Source organism: Cottoperca gobio, chromosome 22 (genome assembly GCF_900634415.1).
Source record: "Cottoperca gobio chromosome 22, fCotGob3.1, whole genome shotgun sequence".
NCBI classification, from domain to species: Eukaryota; Metazoa; Chordata; class Actinopteri; order Perciformes; family Bovichtidae; genus Cottoperca; species Cottoperca gobio.
The window spans coordinates 14911396-14930003 of record NC_041376.1 but is presented as its reverse complement, the minus strand read 5'-3'; the positions used below and the strand labels follow the sequence as shown (position 1 = coordinate 14930003).

General features: G+C 43.1%; 1 protein-coding gene across 1 annotated transcript in view; it reads left to right on the top strand.

Moving 5' to 3' along the window:
- Window positions 1-18608, top strand: part of trappc12 (trafficking protein particle complex subunit 12) — a 31625-nt gene that overhangs the window by 8647 nt on the left and 4370 nt on the right. The window contains exons 4-9 of the mRNA XM_029460097.1: window positions 7720-7833; window positions 10205-10343; window positions 13846-13958; window positions 14195-14267; window positions 15547-15620; window positions 17294-17392. Of these exons, the coding sequence (XP_029315957.1) occupies window positions 7720-7833; window positions 10205-10343; window positions 13846-13958; window positions 14195-14267; window positions 15547-15620; window positions 17294-17392 (612 nt within the window). The remainder of the gene's footprint in view (window positions 1-7719; window positions 7834-10204; window positions 10344-13845; window positions 13959-14194; window positions 14268-15546; window positions 15621-17293; window positions 17393-18608) is intronic.

The window sequence follows — 18608 nt, the reverse complement described above, 5'->3', positions numbered from 1 at the left end:
TGGTGAGAAACTTCTGTAGAAATATGCTCAATACATGTTTTGGAAAATATTTTCCACAGCACTGGGCACTGCATGAGTCATTATACACATTTACAAATAAGTATTATTTTCATGATCAGTTGAAAAAAAAAAAGCCAATTAGAATGTCTTAAAACCTAAGGTAGCACCTTTGAATTGATCTGTTGAATCAAACAGATAACAAAGATAATGGTAAAGAGCAACTTCACATTTGAGACGAGATGGTGTTTTTGATCGATTACATTACTTAATTAATCAGTGTTATAATTGTTGTCATGTGTTTTCTGTCTTTGATTAGTCAAATGTTTTAGCCACACTGTTCTCAAAGCTTTCAGCTGTTTAAATGACTGCAGGGACTCTAAATCAGTCCATCTTCTTCTTTGAAAAAATAATTCTTGAGCTTTTTTCTAACTTGTGTTTATTTTTGAGCATGTTGGTTATTGAGGATGGATGTTATAAGAGTTTGGTTTGCTGTCCTAGCCTCCCCTGAACTTCTCCCTTTGTCTTCCCAGTGACCTCTGTGGTGTGGGCTCGTCTCTGGCTCAGCACCACCCTGGGCTGGCCTCATCTGTCTCTCTCATTAGCAATCACCCCCCCCCCCCCCCCCCCCCTTCTCTCCTCCTCACCCCTTCGTTTCCTCCTTCATCTTTTTCTCCCTCCTCTCTGTACTATCCACCAGAGACTCTAACCTCTCTTTCCTCCCACAGTGTGATGCTGTCTGGGCCAGGGGCCAGCATATATATATATATATATATATATATATATATATATATATATATATATATATATATATATATATATATATATATATATATATATATATATATATATATATATATATATATATATATATATTTATGTGTGTGTCTGTGGGTGAGTGTGAGAGAGAGAGAGAGAGAGAGACACCTTGGCTGGGTCAGACAGACACACCCCCATAATCACTGCAATGACCCAGCTGCTGCAATGCACTTTGATATCATTGCTGTAACCTTTACTTGTCATTATCGTAACCTTTTTACATAGCTGTCATTTCCGCCACTAGTTACACTTGCAGGCCAGAGTCTGGGTAATGCACCGTCAGCTTTTGTAGCGCTGAAGGGCATGTTTGAACCTTAGTGGTAGTTGTTTTCACCTTGCTCTGTTTATGTTGGCAGCAGACATACGCTCAGACCTATTGTAAAAGTACAGAGGGAGTTTAGCCTGTTGGTCTGTCAGCAAAAAGGATCATTTTATTACATCCTGGTTCTTGTCTGTGTAATCTTTGCCATCATTCCTATTGGTGATCCTTACAATACACTTAAAGTTATTACAGTGTCGCTGAGATCTAAAAGTGGCTGACGGTACGGCACTTTTGTTTTAGCTGATTCTTAGTGATAAGCCGCTGCATTTGTACTGACGTGGCACACAAAGGTTTGTTACTTGTGTTCCACACGGGACATTACTCCCTAATGGCATTTGACAATTCTTAATGAAACAAGCCACTGCTGACTGTTTGTATGCCGCTGCTTTGTGCCAGATGAAAACTGCATGCCACTTGTGTTCAACAGGGGCCACTTTTCACCAGCAGTTACCGTATTAAACTGTTAGGTGCTTTTTTTAGCCACATCGTTAGTCTGTCCACCACTTTGGTCCAGTCTGAAATATCTCAGAAGGAGGACTTTTGGTTGGATTGCCTTGACATGTTCTACACACAATCCTTGTCCTCAGACGATGAATCATACCGACTTTGGTGATCTTCTGATTCTTCCTCTAGCAACACCATGAGGTTGACATTTCCAGTTTTTAGTGAATTTAGTGAACAACCAGCAAATCAAACTTTAAATTATTAAGTGAACTATGATTGGCACAGATGGTCGTAAAGGGCCCAACCGCTTCCTCCCACACCATCACATGTTGGAATTGGGGGTTCCTCATTCAAGCATGCTCATTCCACACAGTGATTTTCCAGATGTGCAGAGGTTAGAAGGTATGCATGGTTTGAATTTCTCTTCCAAGAATGATTTTTTATGAAATGATGAACTCGCTATGTAACCGCGGTGTAATTCACGTCATGTCTTGCCTCCTGTACACTCTACCCGGGCCCCACCCCTCACCTAAACCAGTATTTCCAGTAGGTGAGAATTCGTATGATGTTTCATCCCCATCGGACTTTGTTGTAGTGACATCACTGTGTTCCCAGATCTCAGCACTTACTGTTGTAAGTACAATATTTAAAAAAACTGATTTGGCCAATCGGTAACCTGATCAAGTCGGTCCGCGTAAACTTCAGGTCTTGAAGTACTTTGAAAACTTACCACGTTTGTTGTACTTTAGGAGGCGTTTGATGTGAATCAGGCCTAAGACAGAAGTTCTCTTTAACGCAGTCTTCAGTAGCTCTCTCAGAGGAAAAGGGAAGTGGAACATTCTGTTATTGTTGACAACCAAACCATCAAAAGTTATCCAGTACCCCACTAGTCAATCAGTGGTTAATATCACCCAGAGGAGCATCACTTAGAACTTGGAAGCTGTGTTGAGCCATCTTAGGGAGTGTTATGTGGAGTTCTCTCACAAGCCATGAGCTAGTACGGTGTCTTCACATAATGCATAATGCCAGTTTGTGTCTTGACGTCTCTCAGCGATACTGTTTGAAGAATCCAGCGATTGCCTTTGGGAGACAAAATGGCTGCTGTGTGAAGTGCATATCAGTACAGTAGCCAAGCAGGCCATCCTCCAGCTTGTGGGCAATATTCTGTCCCCTGCCTCAAGTAACTGTAGACCAACTACAGAGGCATCAAAGTAAAGTTGGCCACGGTTGCAATGACTGTCGTGCACTTTTAGCATATATCAATGTATTGGTCCCACACCCTCTGTGTAATCCAAAATGCTGTGGCTTAATTGAAGTAGCACGGGAGCTCCCTGTGTTAACCAAAGCTGGTGCGAGGAAGCCTTTTTAAGTCTGATTTGCCTGGAGGCTTCGGGTCTTGCGAGAGAACAAGTGGGCGTTCGTTTGTTCATCAAGCTTTGTTATGCAGGTTTTTTTATTTTACTCACCAAAGGAAAGGCGCACTGAACTCACGATCATCAACACATTTTAGAAGCCTCAACCCTTTTAAACTTGCGACGAGACCAATTATGTATACGTGTTTGTGTGTGTGAGCGAGAGATGGAGGACATATGTGGGCACATGTTCAATGTACACTGTTGTCTGAGTGTGTGAGTATGTTGGAGTGTGTGTGTGAAGCATTGTAATACTACTTAAGTACGATTTGTCAAAGTTGTTGCTCCCTTTAAATGTTTGATATTTCTAGGTGAATATTCTTGATGAGTGATACTTTATTACTTGTCATCCGTCCAAACCCGCTCATTTGTCAAAGTGAAGGTCTACAGTTTGCATCTCTGTCGCTCTAAAGTTTGAGCTGCCTCAGCGGCTCTTGGTTTTGGATGCTTACCTTGTGAACCATCTTGAGTAGCACACTGTCACTCTGTGGAGTCATATCTGACGTCTCCCCTCTTCCTTCTTTGCTATCTTCCTTCTTTTGTCTGGTGTCTTTGTTCTGTTTGGAACAAAGACAGGTAGAGTATTATACCATCCTCAAAAACTAGCAGCAACAAACAAAAGAAAAGGGCCTTTCCCCCACTATCATGCCAGAGACATGCCTACACAATACACACTTCTTTCACCAAGTAGTCAACTCCTCCTTTAATATCACTGGCAATAAATCACTATGGTAATGCCTCCTCATTTGATTTGGGGGGATCTGATTATGCCTTATTGCGGAGTCATTTGAGCTGAGCTAAAGTATTAATCACCATCAGCCTATTGTTTTTCTATTTTTATGTCCTCCCAACGCCCTTTCTGTTTTAATTGAAATCATTCAAACCTGGGAAGTGACAGCGTGGTTTGTATGCATAATAGGATCCATGACAGCCTATCATAAAGCACTTTATATGTTCTTAAATGAGAAATACTTAGCCATGCTAGTGGCAAGGGTCTAGGGATGGTAATGTCAGGTAGGTCAGTCCACCACTTTGGTTGGATGGAAAAATCTCAACAACTAATGGAGGAATTGGCAGGACAGTTGGTAAAGATATTATACGATGAATTCTAATGTCTTTAGTGATACCCTTTGCTTCTTCCACCACTAGCTTTAGAAGTTCTACCAGATGGATTGGCACTTTTGTACAGACATTTATGGTTCTCAGACAATGTATCCTAATGAATTTGGTGACACACTTTGGGTGAAAAATGTTTGACGATTTCTGGATGGATTGCAATGAAATTTGGTATTTATCTTCCCTTCTGGATGAATTATAATAACGTTGGTGATCCCTTGACTTTATCTCTAGCAACATCATACGTTAAATAGTTTTACTTGGTCTAAGGTCCACTTGCCTTATGATCAAATACCTGCAAAACCAATGTCATTCCCATCAGCCTCAGCTATACTTTGTGTCTAGTGCTAGCAGTGTTAGCAGGCTTAAATGTATGGTGTTTTATATATGGGTGGGGACAGTCTGGTTTGTGCTGTGCACAACTGCAACCATTCAAGCTGTGCTGGCAAGCTGTGAATTCTACTAAGCAGGACAACTGAAGTGTGTTTATCCCCTGTTGTGGAAACGCATGTGATCACAGATTAGCACGGCACACTGGTAAAGCAGGCTACTCCAGACCTGTGGAAAAACGCTATTAGACGAAAGTTGACCCAGTGAAACTGAGAAGATATTAGATGATTGGATAAGAGTATGAATTTCAGTCAGTGTATGAAGACTAGTGGAGACGAGACTCATTCTAAATGTTAGATTAACATGTTGAACACATTCCAGTCTGTGACTGTTCTTTTTTCATCAGCGGGGTCAGAGCAGAACAATCACATACCATCTTTGATGGGGACTGACCCTGTGGCCTCCTGAAAACACGAAACCCGCCTGCGGTCTATTTAAATCACAGCTCCTGTATTACTGTATGCCTCTAATGTTAGATTTTTGAATTGGTACGGTTCACGACCTAAAATTATAGGCTGGTGTATGATAATATCAGACCATAAAGTTTTGCGTCTAGCAGCATGCTGCATCGTTACATAAGGCCTGAGCTGAAGTTCACTTTTCTAGCTTGGTGGGTTTGTTTCACTTTGGCTCCTTGCGGTGCCTCTCTGCAGCTCCCTTGGCCCTCAGCTCTCTTCTACTCATCTCCTGCTCTCCACTCTGCTACCCACTGCTCCTTGTTTCTTCTTCCAACTCTTTTAGCCTAGAGTTTCTGCCTTTTTTTTCTTCTTCCTTCCGCTATGTCCAACTTTGAGTTCTGTGGTCTTTCACTACATGTGGGTCAGATTTCTTCCATCCATATCCTGCTTGCCCTTTGTTAAAACTCCTTATCCTTCTTTGCCCTGTCTCAACTGCACCGTATCCCAAGCTTACACAGGCACTCTGAATCACACGCTAGCACACCTGTCTTCTTATGCCATGTGGCTGGGCAGTGGTGTTCTGTAGCATACTGTAGGATATGTGTGTGCGTCTGAGTGACTGCAGCTGCTTTTGGCCATCCAGGCTGCCTCCTCGTTTTCAGCTTCATTTCCCCCCCTAATGAAGATTCAGAGGCAGCGAAGCTACTGGCGCAGGGCAGGAGAGGAGATGGAAGGAGCGGAGGGATGAGGAAGGAGCGATTGGGGAGAAAGCAATGACAGCAGGAAGAGAAGGGGAGGCAGAAATGAGAGTCAGAGGGAGGGGTGGAGATGGAGGGAGAGGAAAGAGAGGAGGAAGTGTCAAGATGGAGGGAGGAGAATGTATAGGGAGAATCCTGTGAAGCAGAGAGAGGCAGCAAGGCAGGCACAAGGAAAAAGGAGGACAGGAAGGGAAGGAGAGAGGATGAATGGGGAAGAGAGGACAGCTACAACAGAGAAAAGAGAGGGAAAAGGGTGATGAGTTTTGTGATAAAGATGACTAGAGAGAAAGTAGATCTATCTCTCTCTTCCTCTCTCTCCTAATTAGCTCCCTGGCTGTGATGAATGGCACAGCACTTAGGACCCAATCGGCGAGCCGACCTTGTCATGTGTGTTGATGGGGTGGGGTGACTCTACCTCCCCACCTCTGTCCCCCTCTTACCTATTGTACCACCTCCTGTGGAAGCAGCTGCTGCTAGTGTGTGTGTGTGTGTGTGTGTGTGTGTGTGTGTGTGTGTGTGTGTGTGTGTGTGTGTATGAGAGAGTGTGCGCTTTGTCCTCCAGCCTCAATGTCTGGCAGTTCCACACATTGGTGTAAACACTCTCAGTTGCCTCATTTCATATGTAGTGACTTTTGTTTTGCAGCATTAGATGCCACATTATTAGTTCAGAGTTAACACTGCAATATATAAGATAATTAGTATGATGGATGATGGAACATCCCTTTGTTTTGCATCCAATCTGTCTAAATGATCTGCTGTAAATGCAAAGTCTTAAGAAGGTACTTGCCTTTGATCTTTGTTTGTCTTTTAGAATTCTTGTTCCTAATTGCTTTGCAAACTGTTCCACTGAGAATTCCTTCTGTGCAAATATGTTCTATGATGTTTTCCCATTGGGGATTTGTGGTTTGAAATGTGACATAAGAAACACGTCTACATGTATGAAGTATGGATGACTATCAAGTACATTTCAATTTGGGTTTATTACTTTGTGTGTCTTATTTTTATGGTTTTGCCCATTAATCCCGTCTGTAATAATAAGATGTTTTTAAATGATGTGAAAAGAGACAGAGCTGAAACAATAAGTCAATTATTTTATATAATGGTTTAACTTAGTAATTGAGCAAAAGCAAATTCCAGATTCTCAAATGTGAGGATTGTTCTGCTCCTTTCTGTTTCACTTCAATGCAAAGTAAATATATTTAGGCATCTGGACTGTTGTTTGGATAAAACAGGCAATATGAAAGCATCGCTGTGGGCTCTGGGAAATAGTAACGGGCATTTTTCACTTTAAACTGTCGTCATTTTTATAGCTCGTCTAATTGTTTTGTAAACAAGTTGTAGACGACTCAAAGTCCACTTACTCCCCTGTTCCAGAGATATCGACTGTATTTTATTGTCTATATTATAAGTTTGCTTAGGTGTCGTGGAACTGAGCAACATTTCTTGACTGTTGAGACATTTCATTTCACTCTGTCTGAAATCACTCCTTCATTAATCACTATTTTCCTCCATTGTCTGGATTTCTGAGAGCAATATATAGAGCATTCATTTCATATTTAGACTTCACACATTCAAACATGGTGGATAGTAAATATAGTGATTTTGGACACAATCTCAGAAGTGCTTAGAATGATGTAATGTTTGAACATCTGCATGTTCATAGCAACTGACCAAACTCAATCTGGTGCTGAGGACTGAGGACACGGCCGAAAGCTCCAGAACAAGCGAGTAAGAGGGCCTTGAGTTGGAATTGAAACCGCAGTTTCCCAGGTCAAGGTCAGGTTGGAGACGGATGTTTGCCCTGTTGGACTTTGTTGTAGTGATTTTGCCACGATCCCAAAACTCAGCAAATACTTTGTTGAATACAATATGATCATAATACTCAAGTGTCATAAGCAGGAATTAGCCAAACCTTCATCCTTGTGTGATAACACTGACGGGCATCTTGAAAGAAATGTGGGTGGTTCACATTGATATAGTCCCCGAAGGTCTTCTAGGCTTCCTCCCGTCAGTCATGGAGTGTGTTTCAGAGCCTGTGTGCTGTTTCTTTTTCTCCCCTGCAGAGCAGTAAAAACTGGCGTGCTGCGGTGGATCTGACGGGCCGGCTGCTGACTGCTCATGGTCAGGGATATGGAAAGGCTGGCCAGCCAACCTCCCACACCACCGACTCACTGCAGGTGAGATGCCAGTGCCTGTCTCTTCGTCCGTTCATCTGTCTGTGTGTTGGCGGGAGAGTGAAGCCAAGACATGTGTTGTTCCACACATTAATGTAATAATTCCCAAACGGCACTTGAAAATGAAATAGATTTGGCACCTAGCTGAAAATAAACCCGATAATGTGAAATGCCCTCCTGATATTGTATAACCATTTCACTGATTATTTAATACCATATTATTTTGGTACTAGGAGTTCATTACATTTAGTTTGTTTCCAAACTGATGATATGAATAATGTTTGAGGTAAACTATGATGAGTTTCTCTTTAAGGGGACAGATGTGAATGCGTTTCCTCTCTTAGAATACATCAGCACAGTGTGTTAGACATGACCACCAACAGACATCTGTAAGAAAGCACACTCCGAGATATTCGTCGTTAGTTTTGTTGCACTTTCCTTTTCCACGTTTTGTCGGTGTGTAGCTGCTAGCACATTTGTATGCCTGGGTTCTTGAAGCTCTATCCAGAAGATGGATGGCTGCGTAAGCTCATTAAGAAGGCCACCCCTGTGGTAGGCTCTGTGCTTGAGACTTTAAGTTAATCGACCGTGTTGTTGCCTCGTGCTGCATATTACTGTTTGTTTTACGTTCTTAAGCATCCTGGCACAATTTTAAAATCCAGGGTTTTAAATGTGTGGTCCTTTTTTTTTTTTTTTTTTATGCAATTAATAGCAATATGCATCATAACAAAACTGATGACTGTTGGGCATCTCTGTTAACCTTTCACCACCCACAGGACATTAGCACTATGCTGAACTTTCACAGACTGCAAGTACTTTAGAAAGTTACATAAATATGAGTGTGTAATGAATGTAAAGATAGATTAGACTCATTAATACAGACGCATGGCAGAGGATACAACTGAAACCGTAAACATATTGTTTCTCCCTTCCTTCAGAGCAGCGTGACGGCCCAACAAAGTGATAAATCCTTGAAAATGTAACGTTCTAATTCATCACAAGGGTCTAATAATAAATATTGTTTTCATTTAGGTGTACCATCCCCATAAGGGGGGTGGTTGTGAAAGGGTTAAAGTGTCTTCCTTCTAAATGCACGGGGCTACTGTCAAACTTTATAGAAGTAATCTTATCTTATATGATGCAGGCTCCCTGTGTCCACCCTGTGTCCACCCTGTGTCCACCCTGTGTCCACTCTGTGTCCAATGGCTTTTCCCACATTTAATATTTTGGTATGAGAGTCCATGTTAATGAAGAGCCAGCGTTGTGGCGTTACAAGGTCAAGATAGGGGTCGAGAGAGGAGTTACTTTGGGGGCTCTCGTGCTGCTCGGGAGCTTCTGGATCCTTCCATGTTGTTGTCTCGCTGGGAGGTAGTCCATCCCCAACTCTATCACATCAGGAAACAGCTGCATGTGCCTGGGCTTCTGTCCAAGTGCATATGGGCTGTGTGCTGTCAAAAGCTCCCGGCAATTTTCACAACATGGACCTGGAACAGCCTGTGCCCTCCAGATGTGCAGAAGTTTATTCATTAGATTCAAATATAAAGTAGTCTTGGTCGCAATTCTTGAATAAGCTACTTTAAGGCATCCTTATCGATTGTGTATGTTAATAAATGAATACTGGGCAAAAATCCAATCAATTGTTTGGGCTCTGGAACAAAACATCTGGATTGCAACCCCATGATGTCTTTTTCTTTTTTTAAATAATGCAAGAACTACAGATGATTTAATTAATTGCACCAATGTAAAACCCAGTAATGTAATTACACTATGGATAAAAATGTTATGACTGTACAATGAAAGTCAAGACATTGTATTAAATTATTGAGCATGTTATTACATAATTGGATTCTGACCAAATGAACTGGAAAATATTAACAGTTTTGGGACTAATTAAGAAAGTTTGAGTGAAAAGACTAATGCCTTGTTTCCACTGCATGGTGCAGCTCCTCTCGAGTGTACGCCACTCACTTTGGGTCATTTCTACATTTCCTTTTCCACTGCAGATAGTAACCCGTCAGCATAGGTGGGATTCTTAGCTTGTCCCTTTATCGACAACCAAACAGAGGAACGTCTGCACGGCGGGATTGTGCAGGACACGGGTCAACAAGGGAAGATTCTGGTCACTCATTGATGACCACTGTGGTCTGCAGTGTTTTAACCTCAACTCCTAGTATCCTCCAGTGGAACTGCGGCCAAAAACACATAGACGGAGGTGATGGATAACTGACGCAGGGCAATGTAGCTAGGACCACACGAGATTAGACAATTTGCTTGATGTGTCTTTTTTCTGTTCAGTTTGTGCTTTAAATATTGGATTCATGTCTTATTCACTTCACTTATTCACAGAGGGAGGTGTGTTTTGTTTGTGTTCCAGCTGTGGTTTGTGCGGCTGGCCCTCCTGACCAAGCTGAACCTCTTCCAAAACGCTGATCTGGAGTTTGAACCCTTCGGCAACCTGGATCAGCCAGACCTCTACTACGAGTACTACCCCACTGTTTACCCTGGGAGGCGAGGTATACACACTCTGCTTGTATAAAACCATACCACCCTCTGTCATTAGTATTGATCTTAAATGTAGGAGGAGCACTTTTAATATTGACCCCAGAAACTTTTATCTACAAACTCTAACATTGTAAAAGCATGCATAGTTTCATATCTCTTTTCATATTTCTTTCGTCCAAAAGCCGCTCTATGGATACTGTGTGAAAGCTGACTCAAGGTTGAATAGTAGTATTCATGATACTGCTGAAAAGCTGCTCCCAAACTCTTATCTGTGAGCTTTGAATGTGTTATTAGCCTGCTCTCCAAAAGGATTTTGCATTTTACCCACGTTTTTTAGGATACACAAGTATACCACCACTGTCCTATTAAATATTCAAAGGAAAGTTTCTGCCAGGAGCTTGATATTAGACTGTATCGTCAAGAAGCTCCAACAACTGCTTGTCTCCAGCAGTTCTTTGGTTTTGTTTTTCCTCTTTTTACACTGCATGAATTGCTCTCTAATGTATTCCCATTACTTTGGATCTGCTTTGCCCCTCGGGCTACCACGGTGAAGGCAGTAGCAGAGACACAGCTGCACGCACACACACACACATACACCACACACACACAAAAAAAAAAAAAAAAAAAAAGCATACTTGATGCTCCATGGCACAGCCTTCTAAAGAGAGCACCGATTGACTTTCCATTGCTCAATTTAAACGCTTTGTGCCCTGCTAGGTGCTCGAAGACAAACTGGCACGAGATGTGTAGCCTGGCATCACAATCGAACATTTCTCCGGTCCAGCGCTTGCATCGACTATCTATTACCAATGATCACACTCTTTTAAGAGACGGCCGCCCATGTATCACTATCCGAAAAATTAGGATCGACTTGGTGCACGAGAAGGAATCAATGTTTGGAGGTTATTAATTTGTTTGCAAAAAGGAAAAGTTGAGTCCTGAAGGCCACTTGCCAGACAAATAGAATTCATGCATGTCCCATTACAGGCTGTACCGTCATGCTTTACTTTCAGTCTTGATTCCTTCTCACGGGTTGAAAACAAAAAGAAAATAACGTGGTCAAAAGCTGACCTTCCCGGCTTCTTTGAAAGGGGGTCCTTGCTTTTTTTTCTTGGGCTGGATGAGTCTTGTGCTCTACAACTGGTGTAATGTCAGCCCGACAAAAAGATGAACCTGCATACAAGACTGGGGACATTTGTTCCCGTTCTTTTTTCTTTACTCCCACACAATTCTCTTTACCAACAGTTAATCTGACACCCAAAATGCACTAATGCAACCAAAACTCTTCACTCACATCTCAGGTTCAACCCTTTTATCCGCCGTAAGATAAAACAATAGCATAAGGTGCGTTTTCATCCACCTCTCTTTATGCTCTTGTTTGAACCTGCACAGATGAAAACCTGAGTGGAAACGGAAAGTTTAGAGCGCTGACATTTGCCTCCCAAAAGTATCCCTTTGTCACTCACTACAATGACCTAAAACAATACTTACAACAGGATCACTGTGTCCTGTACCTTTTTTAATTTATTTATTTACTTCGCATAAACTAAGATTCCATTACAATAAAAAAAAAGGAAGGGCACTTCTCTGTTGCATGGGTTGTGCTCTCTTACAGTATATGCCTCCACGCCAGCGAGCTGCGGCTGGAGGCATTATGTTGTACGTTTGTCCCATTTACGTGAGTGTGATATATCAGGAACGCCTTGAGTATATTTCTTAATTTCTTTCATCATTGAAATCTATTGATTTTGCTCCGAAAAGTCTTTGTATCTCGTCGGCAGTGTATGTGCTCTTGTGCGTCCTGCTGTGATATAAGATATAAAGAAGATGCACACGCACTCTTCAAAATATTGCTTTATAGTGCCAATACTAGTCAAGAACTTCACAGCGCTATGACAAAATATGTTCGTCCACAACCTTTGTTTGCCATGACTAAGACGAAACAGTAACGAGACTGTACCGACATCGTTAAACATGAACTGTGATGAATGAATCATCATGCGACGTCTTTGACGAAAAAAGACGAGAATAAAATGCAATGAAAAAAACGTTTTATTTCCGTCACCTTCAACCCTCTGCTCCCTTATTTCTGTCAATCTCTCTCTCTCTAAAACACACACACACGCGCGCACACACACACACACACACACACACACACACACGCAGCGAGCACTTTGTCCCTCTCTGTCCTGAGAATAGTGCTACTACAATGCATAATATTTGCGTTTTGCTGGTTGGGTCAAGTTCGGTTGGTTGATAAATGCATATTTTTGCTGGGTGGTGCGGATTGGAGGACTAAAGAAGAAGAAATAAGTTTGATTTAAATGACAAAAGTATTAGTTTCAGCTCAACTAGATTGACTGAAATGTTCAATTTAATCTGATGACTAAAAAAGAACATTTGGCCCAGGACTACATTTTATAAAAAAGGCAAAATGAAGAGAAGAAACATTGTTAACAAAAGTAATGACTAAAATGTAATAACTTTTCGTCGACTTAAGTGGGCAAAAACTATGAAAGATGAAAATGACTAAAATGTGACTAATAAGCATTTTCATCTAAAGAGCGGACTGAATCTAAAGTAGCTGCCAGAACACTGCTTCACAGGATACCTTCCATTTTAGCTTTCAGGGTCTGTTCAATGTTGTGGTTTCATGGCTTGTTTTCCATCTCAGTTCCGAACAGTTAATTTTAACAGACACTGTAAAGGTAATAAAAGTCTTAATTTTAAGCTGATGAAACTTGCTGACACCCAACAGAGACGGAATATAGAATCAAAGCAAGAGAGTGCGCTGTCCACTCGGCTTGAAGATAAAACATTGTAACAGAGGGCTGTAATAGAGACACTGGGGTAAATCAGAAAAGGTGTATGTGTATTCTTTCTGTACTCTGCAGATGGGTTGGATACACAGAACAAGCAGGTAGACTAGAGAGATAGAAATGGAGATGCATAGACGGATGAAGATGGACCAGCGAGCTGAGCTTCAGGTCTGATGACAATATCAAAGAGACCCTGATCAAAGCCCGGGAACTCACCTGAATACAGGCTCTTCCTCAGGGATGTGCGTGTGCGTGCGTGCGTGCGTGCGTGCGTGCGTGTGTGTGTGTGTGTGACAGTGTGAATGATGTAGAGGCAGAGAGAGACAGGGATGAGGCAGAAAGATGAGTGATGGAACTTTGCAGCACACAGAGAGAGAGATGAGAGGGTTTAATAAGCAGCCATACGTAGCTCAATGCCATCTGTAGGTTCCTGCCTCCAGGGCTGTGTGCTGTCTGTGTGTGGGTGGATAGGTTTATATTCTCATCTCGCGCTCTGTCTTTCTGTCTCTCTCTGCCTTTCCTCTCCTTCTCTCTCTCTCTCTCTCTCTCTCTCTCTCTCTCTCTCTCTCTCTCTCTCTCCTATGTCCTCATTCTACCCTGTTTCTTATTTCCCTCTTTTTCCCCTCGCACATTTTCACACACTGTCTCCTGTTCTCTTGTCCTCCCTCTCCCTCCCCCCCTCCTTCCTGTCCAGGCTCCATGGTGCCGTTCTCCATGCGGCTGCTGCATGCCGAGCTTCCCCAGTACCTGGCCAAGCCCCAGGAGGCTCTGGACCGCCTGCACAATCTCAAAACCGTCTGCCTCGCTGTTAGTACACACACGCATGAACACAGCCTCTGGATGAACATCAAGATATGCATACTCTGTAGTATTTACACAATAAAACTACACACATACAAAGCCTTAAGCCCACCTGTGTAAACAGCCACATTTCTTTTGTCATTGAATATGCAGATTCTAATGCAGACTCATAAAAAGCCTTCAGTGCTGTCGTGAAGCAACTTCCCCTCTGAAGTTTGAATCCCCCCCCTCCCTGTTAACAGATTCTAGAGAACTTGGAGAAAGGCTTAGCTGAGGATGGCAGCATGATCACCCTAACACAGGAGAACAGGCAAGGTAAGTACGCACACACACACACACACACACACACAGACATTTGGTACCGACCTGGCCTCAATCCCAGTCTGCATCACACTGGGAGGAGAGTGAGGTCATGGGCCCCAGTTGTACACACACACACACACACACACACACACACACACACACGCACACACACACACACACACACACACACACACACACACTGAGTCAGAAGCACACCTGGTGCAGGACTGCAGCATACCTCGGCCACACACACCACATAAACACACCAATGCGGTGCTCTAAAAGTGTTTAGCACCTCACTGCTCTGGTACTCGCACTGAATATCAAATGGTCTCTTCAGCCCTTCACGCCAAACAGATCAATACAGATCAATCCTATCCAATCCACTCGCATCTGCAAGTGTGCTGGAGAAATAGGCCGGCGCCTTCATCTGAAATTCACCAGTTTTAGTGAGACACACCTCCGCACGACATGATGTAAATAGACTTCCTCTTCTCTTTTCTTCTCTTCTCTTCTCTCAGACTTTCTCAACACAGGAATACATCTTAAAGCAGTGTTCTCCAAGGCGTGTGTTTGCAATCCATGTGACTACTAATTAAGCAACTTTTTCAGAGGTTGTGGTGTTTTTTTTAAAAGCAACTATAAGCCATTTAATCAGCTAATTTGAGGCGATGGACAACAACAAGCCACTTGGTGAAGTTGAGCTAAATGTACCAAGACACTTGCTTACCATTGGGAGAATTGGCAGTGTGACGCGTGTACGAATGTATGTGTGAGGGTGCGCCGGCGCTGGCAGTTCCTCCCCCTTCTAAAAGCAGCGTAATAGCTGTGCCCTCTGTCTCTCCTCTCTCTACCCACGCAGACAGTCGACAGTCAAGTCAATAACGCGGGGCCTTGCCTTCACACATCAGACCCCTACTGAGTGATTAGCTCTCCTCCCCAACACACACACACACAGACACACACACACACACACACACACACATGTGCAGCGATGAATACTAATAGGCCTGCACACTAACTCTTCCACAGGGTGCACTGTCTGAGGGAAAATAGAAAAAGCGGAGTGTGCCGCAGTGTCTTCCTCACCACCTCGCCTCAAAATAAACCCTGGTGTTGAGGAGGAGGGGGAGAGGGGAGGTTTAATGAGAGGGATGGAGGGATAAGAGCAATGGATGGAAAAAGGGGTGACGTTAGAAGAACGCCCCACAAAAAGCAGGTGGAATAAAAAAAGGAAGTCACCATTTAAGAAATGAAACCTCTGTCTGTCTTCTTCTCTCCCTGTTTTTAGTGTCTCTTAAGCTGTGGAGGTCTCGTCTCAGCCGGGTCATGTACTCCATGGCCAACTGCCTACTGCTGATGAAGGTGTGTGTGTGTGTTGTGTGTGTGTGTGTCTATGCATCTGCCTTGATGTGTGTCTGCAGGAGTGTATCTGGGTTTGAGACTTGGAGATCTCTGATGCCAGGCTGGTGGAGGATTCACAGTGAAATCCCCCCAGACTGACCACTAATTGGATTCTTGGTCAGTGAGTGAGTGAGTGAGAGAGAGGGAGGGAGAGAGAGAGAGCTGTAGATTTAAACAGACATTAGAGAGAACCACAGTGCCATCTATTGGTGAGAATTGAGATGACCGTATTATTTTTATTGCTTTGGCTATTTTTATATATTATTTTAAAATATTATAATATTTTAAAAGTATACTGTACAATAATATCATGTGTACATTTGTAGTTGGTGGGATTTTGTTATGTTTTTCTTCCTTATCTCAGAATGTGTTTTAGTTCCCTACCCTGTCCGTGGCACTTTCTTTTGTTAAATAAATGGCTTCAGGCTTTGGATACACATATGTAGGATCAATTAAATTGTTGTCTTGTGCTGAAAAAGCTTCTTTTTTTTATAAATAACTTTACCGTAATACATGCACATATGCGCAAATCTCACTTTCTGTACCTTGTCCCAGCCCTGTACACACTCTCTACACATACACACACACACACACACACACAGACCTCACTGACCTCTCTGTCGCACTGCTCAGCAGTCCAGTCACCATGTGAGCGATGTGTAGCAGTGCAGTGTGTAGGTGGGAAGAGGGTCACATCGCCCAGTTAATACTCCATATTTGATTAATGCCCTCTCTCTCTCTACGCCTCAACTCTGCTCTTCTTTACCTCGCTCGCCCTCCACCTGTCTCTGCCTCCTACTGTTTACCCTACTCGCTTGTAACTTCCGTCTTTGCTTTCGTTACCCTCCATTATTTAACTTTTCTATTTTTCTCTACCTCTTTGTCTCTCTCTCTCTCTCTCTGTCTCTCTCTCTCTCTCTCTGTGTCTCTCTCTCGCCCTCTCCCTCTCTCTCTCTCTGTCCTCTCTCTCTCTAGGAATGTCTCCTCTCGCGAGACAAAGGCTCCATCGCGCGCTCTCTCTCTTCTCTCTCTCTCTCTCTCTCTCTCTCTTCATCTGTCTCTCTCTCTCTCTCTCTCTCTCTCTGTCTCTTCTCTCTCTCTCTCTCTCTCTCTCTCTCTCTCTCTCTGTGTCTCTCTCTCGCCCTCTCCCCCTCTCTCTCTCTGTCTCTTTCTCTCTCTGTCTCTATCTCGCCCTCCCCCTTCTCTCTGTCTCTCTCGCCCTCCCTCGGCCCTCTCTCTCGGTCTCTCTCTCTCTCTCTCTCTCTCTCTCGCTGTCTCTCTCTCTCTCCTCCTTCGCTGTCTCTGCTCTCTCTCTGTCTGTCTCTTCCTCTCTCTCTGTCTCTGCCCTCTCTCTCTCTCTTTCTCTCTCTCTTTCTCTTTCTCTCTCTCTGTCTCTCTCTCTCGCCCTCTCTCTCTCTATCTCTCTCTCTCGCCCCTCTCTCTCTCTCTCTCTCTCTCTCTCTCTCTCTCTCTCTGTGTGTCTCTTTCTTTCTCTCTCTCTCCCTCTCCCTCTCTCCCTCTCTATCTCTGTGTCTCTGTCTGTCTCTCTCTCTCTCTCTCTTTTTCTCTCTCGCTGTCTTTCTCTGTGTCTCTCTCACTCTCTCTCTTTCTCTGTCTGTCCCTCACTCTCTCAGGATTATGTTCTGGCTGTGGAGACCTATCACTCCATCATCCAGTATGAACCCCAGCAGAGAGTGCAGCTGCTCAGTGGCATAGGACGCATCTTTCTGCAGGTCAGAACATTAACACACACACACACACAGTGCCACAAGAACGTTTGTAAACACTTTAGAAATGTTCTGTATATCTGCATGTTGCAAAATGATCCACTATGGTCCAAGAAGAACATTGATGCATGTCTAAAGTTTACTAAAGGCCGTGTTGATGAACCAGAAGGCTTTTGGAAGAATGTTCTGTGGGCGAATGAGTCCAAAATAGATTTGGTTTAAATGAGATGCTTCATATTTGGTAAAAGCCAAACACTGCATTGCAGCATAAGAACCTCATCCAGACTGTGCAGCACGATGGAGGCTGTGTCATGTTTTGGGGCTGCTTTGCCGCCTCGGGTCCAAGGCTGCTTGCAATCATCGACGGATCTATAAAATCTGGATTGTACTAGCAAATTCTACAGGACAGTGTCAGTACTAACTTAACTAAGTAGAGAAACACACATTTAGGTAAGCATGGGTTACCGTATGGACCATATCAAACATTCACAAATGTAATACGTCTTCAGTGTTTACGCTCCTCTGGAGAAGCGTTTTTTTTTCTTCTGGGCTTCAAACTGGTCCGGCCAGCCCACAGTTGGTGTTGTCGTCTTCTTGTTTGAGTTTGGTAAAACTGTTGGTCCCCTCAGGGGGCCAGATCAAAGGTCATGTGCCTCTGCAGAGGCGGTGCTATTTCAGCTTAGTCAGGCGTCATTTGCTTCTTTGTAATTGATTTGACTTGCTCTGGCAACAAGCCCTCCACATTTATTAAAGTTTACAAAACTATATGATTACATTTCATAGCATTTCATAAACCTTTTAATACCACAATTTCTATGACCGTCATCACCCAAAACACGGGGAAACGTATCTACTCGGGGGTGGTGACGCTGAGTTATAGCCTAACGTTAGCTTTATACTTCTACCAAAAGCATTTACGCTTCAAAAATCATAAAAGTGGTGTTTATATGTGAAGACAAAATGTGTAAGTATAATAAACTTTAACTTGCCACAGACGGAGCTTATTTTCTGCACTAAGACAAAAGTCGGGGGAACCAGTGCGATGCTAACTTCCAGGTTGGCCTACAAACATATGTCATCCCTGCAGCACTCTATTGTGTTGCGCTTGTTTTGTCATCATTATTCCTATTTGTAATGTTCCTGTATGTATTCTTTGCTGATGCAAAAAGTTAGTTTTCCCTGGAGGATCATGGAATCTAATCTATTTGTTCTTGCCCTATTT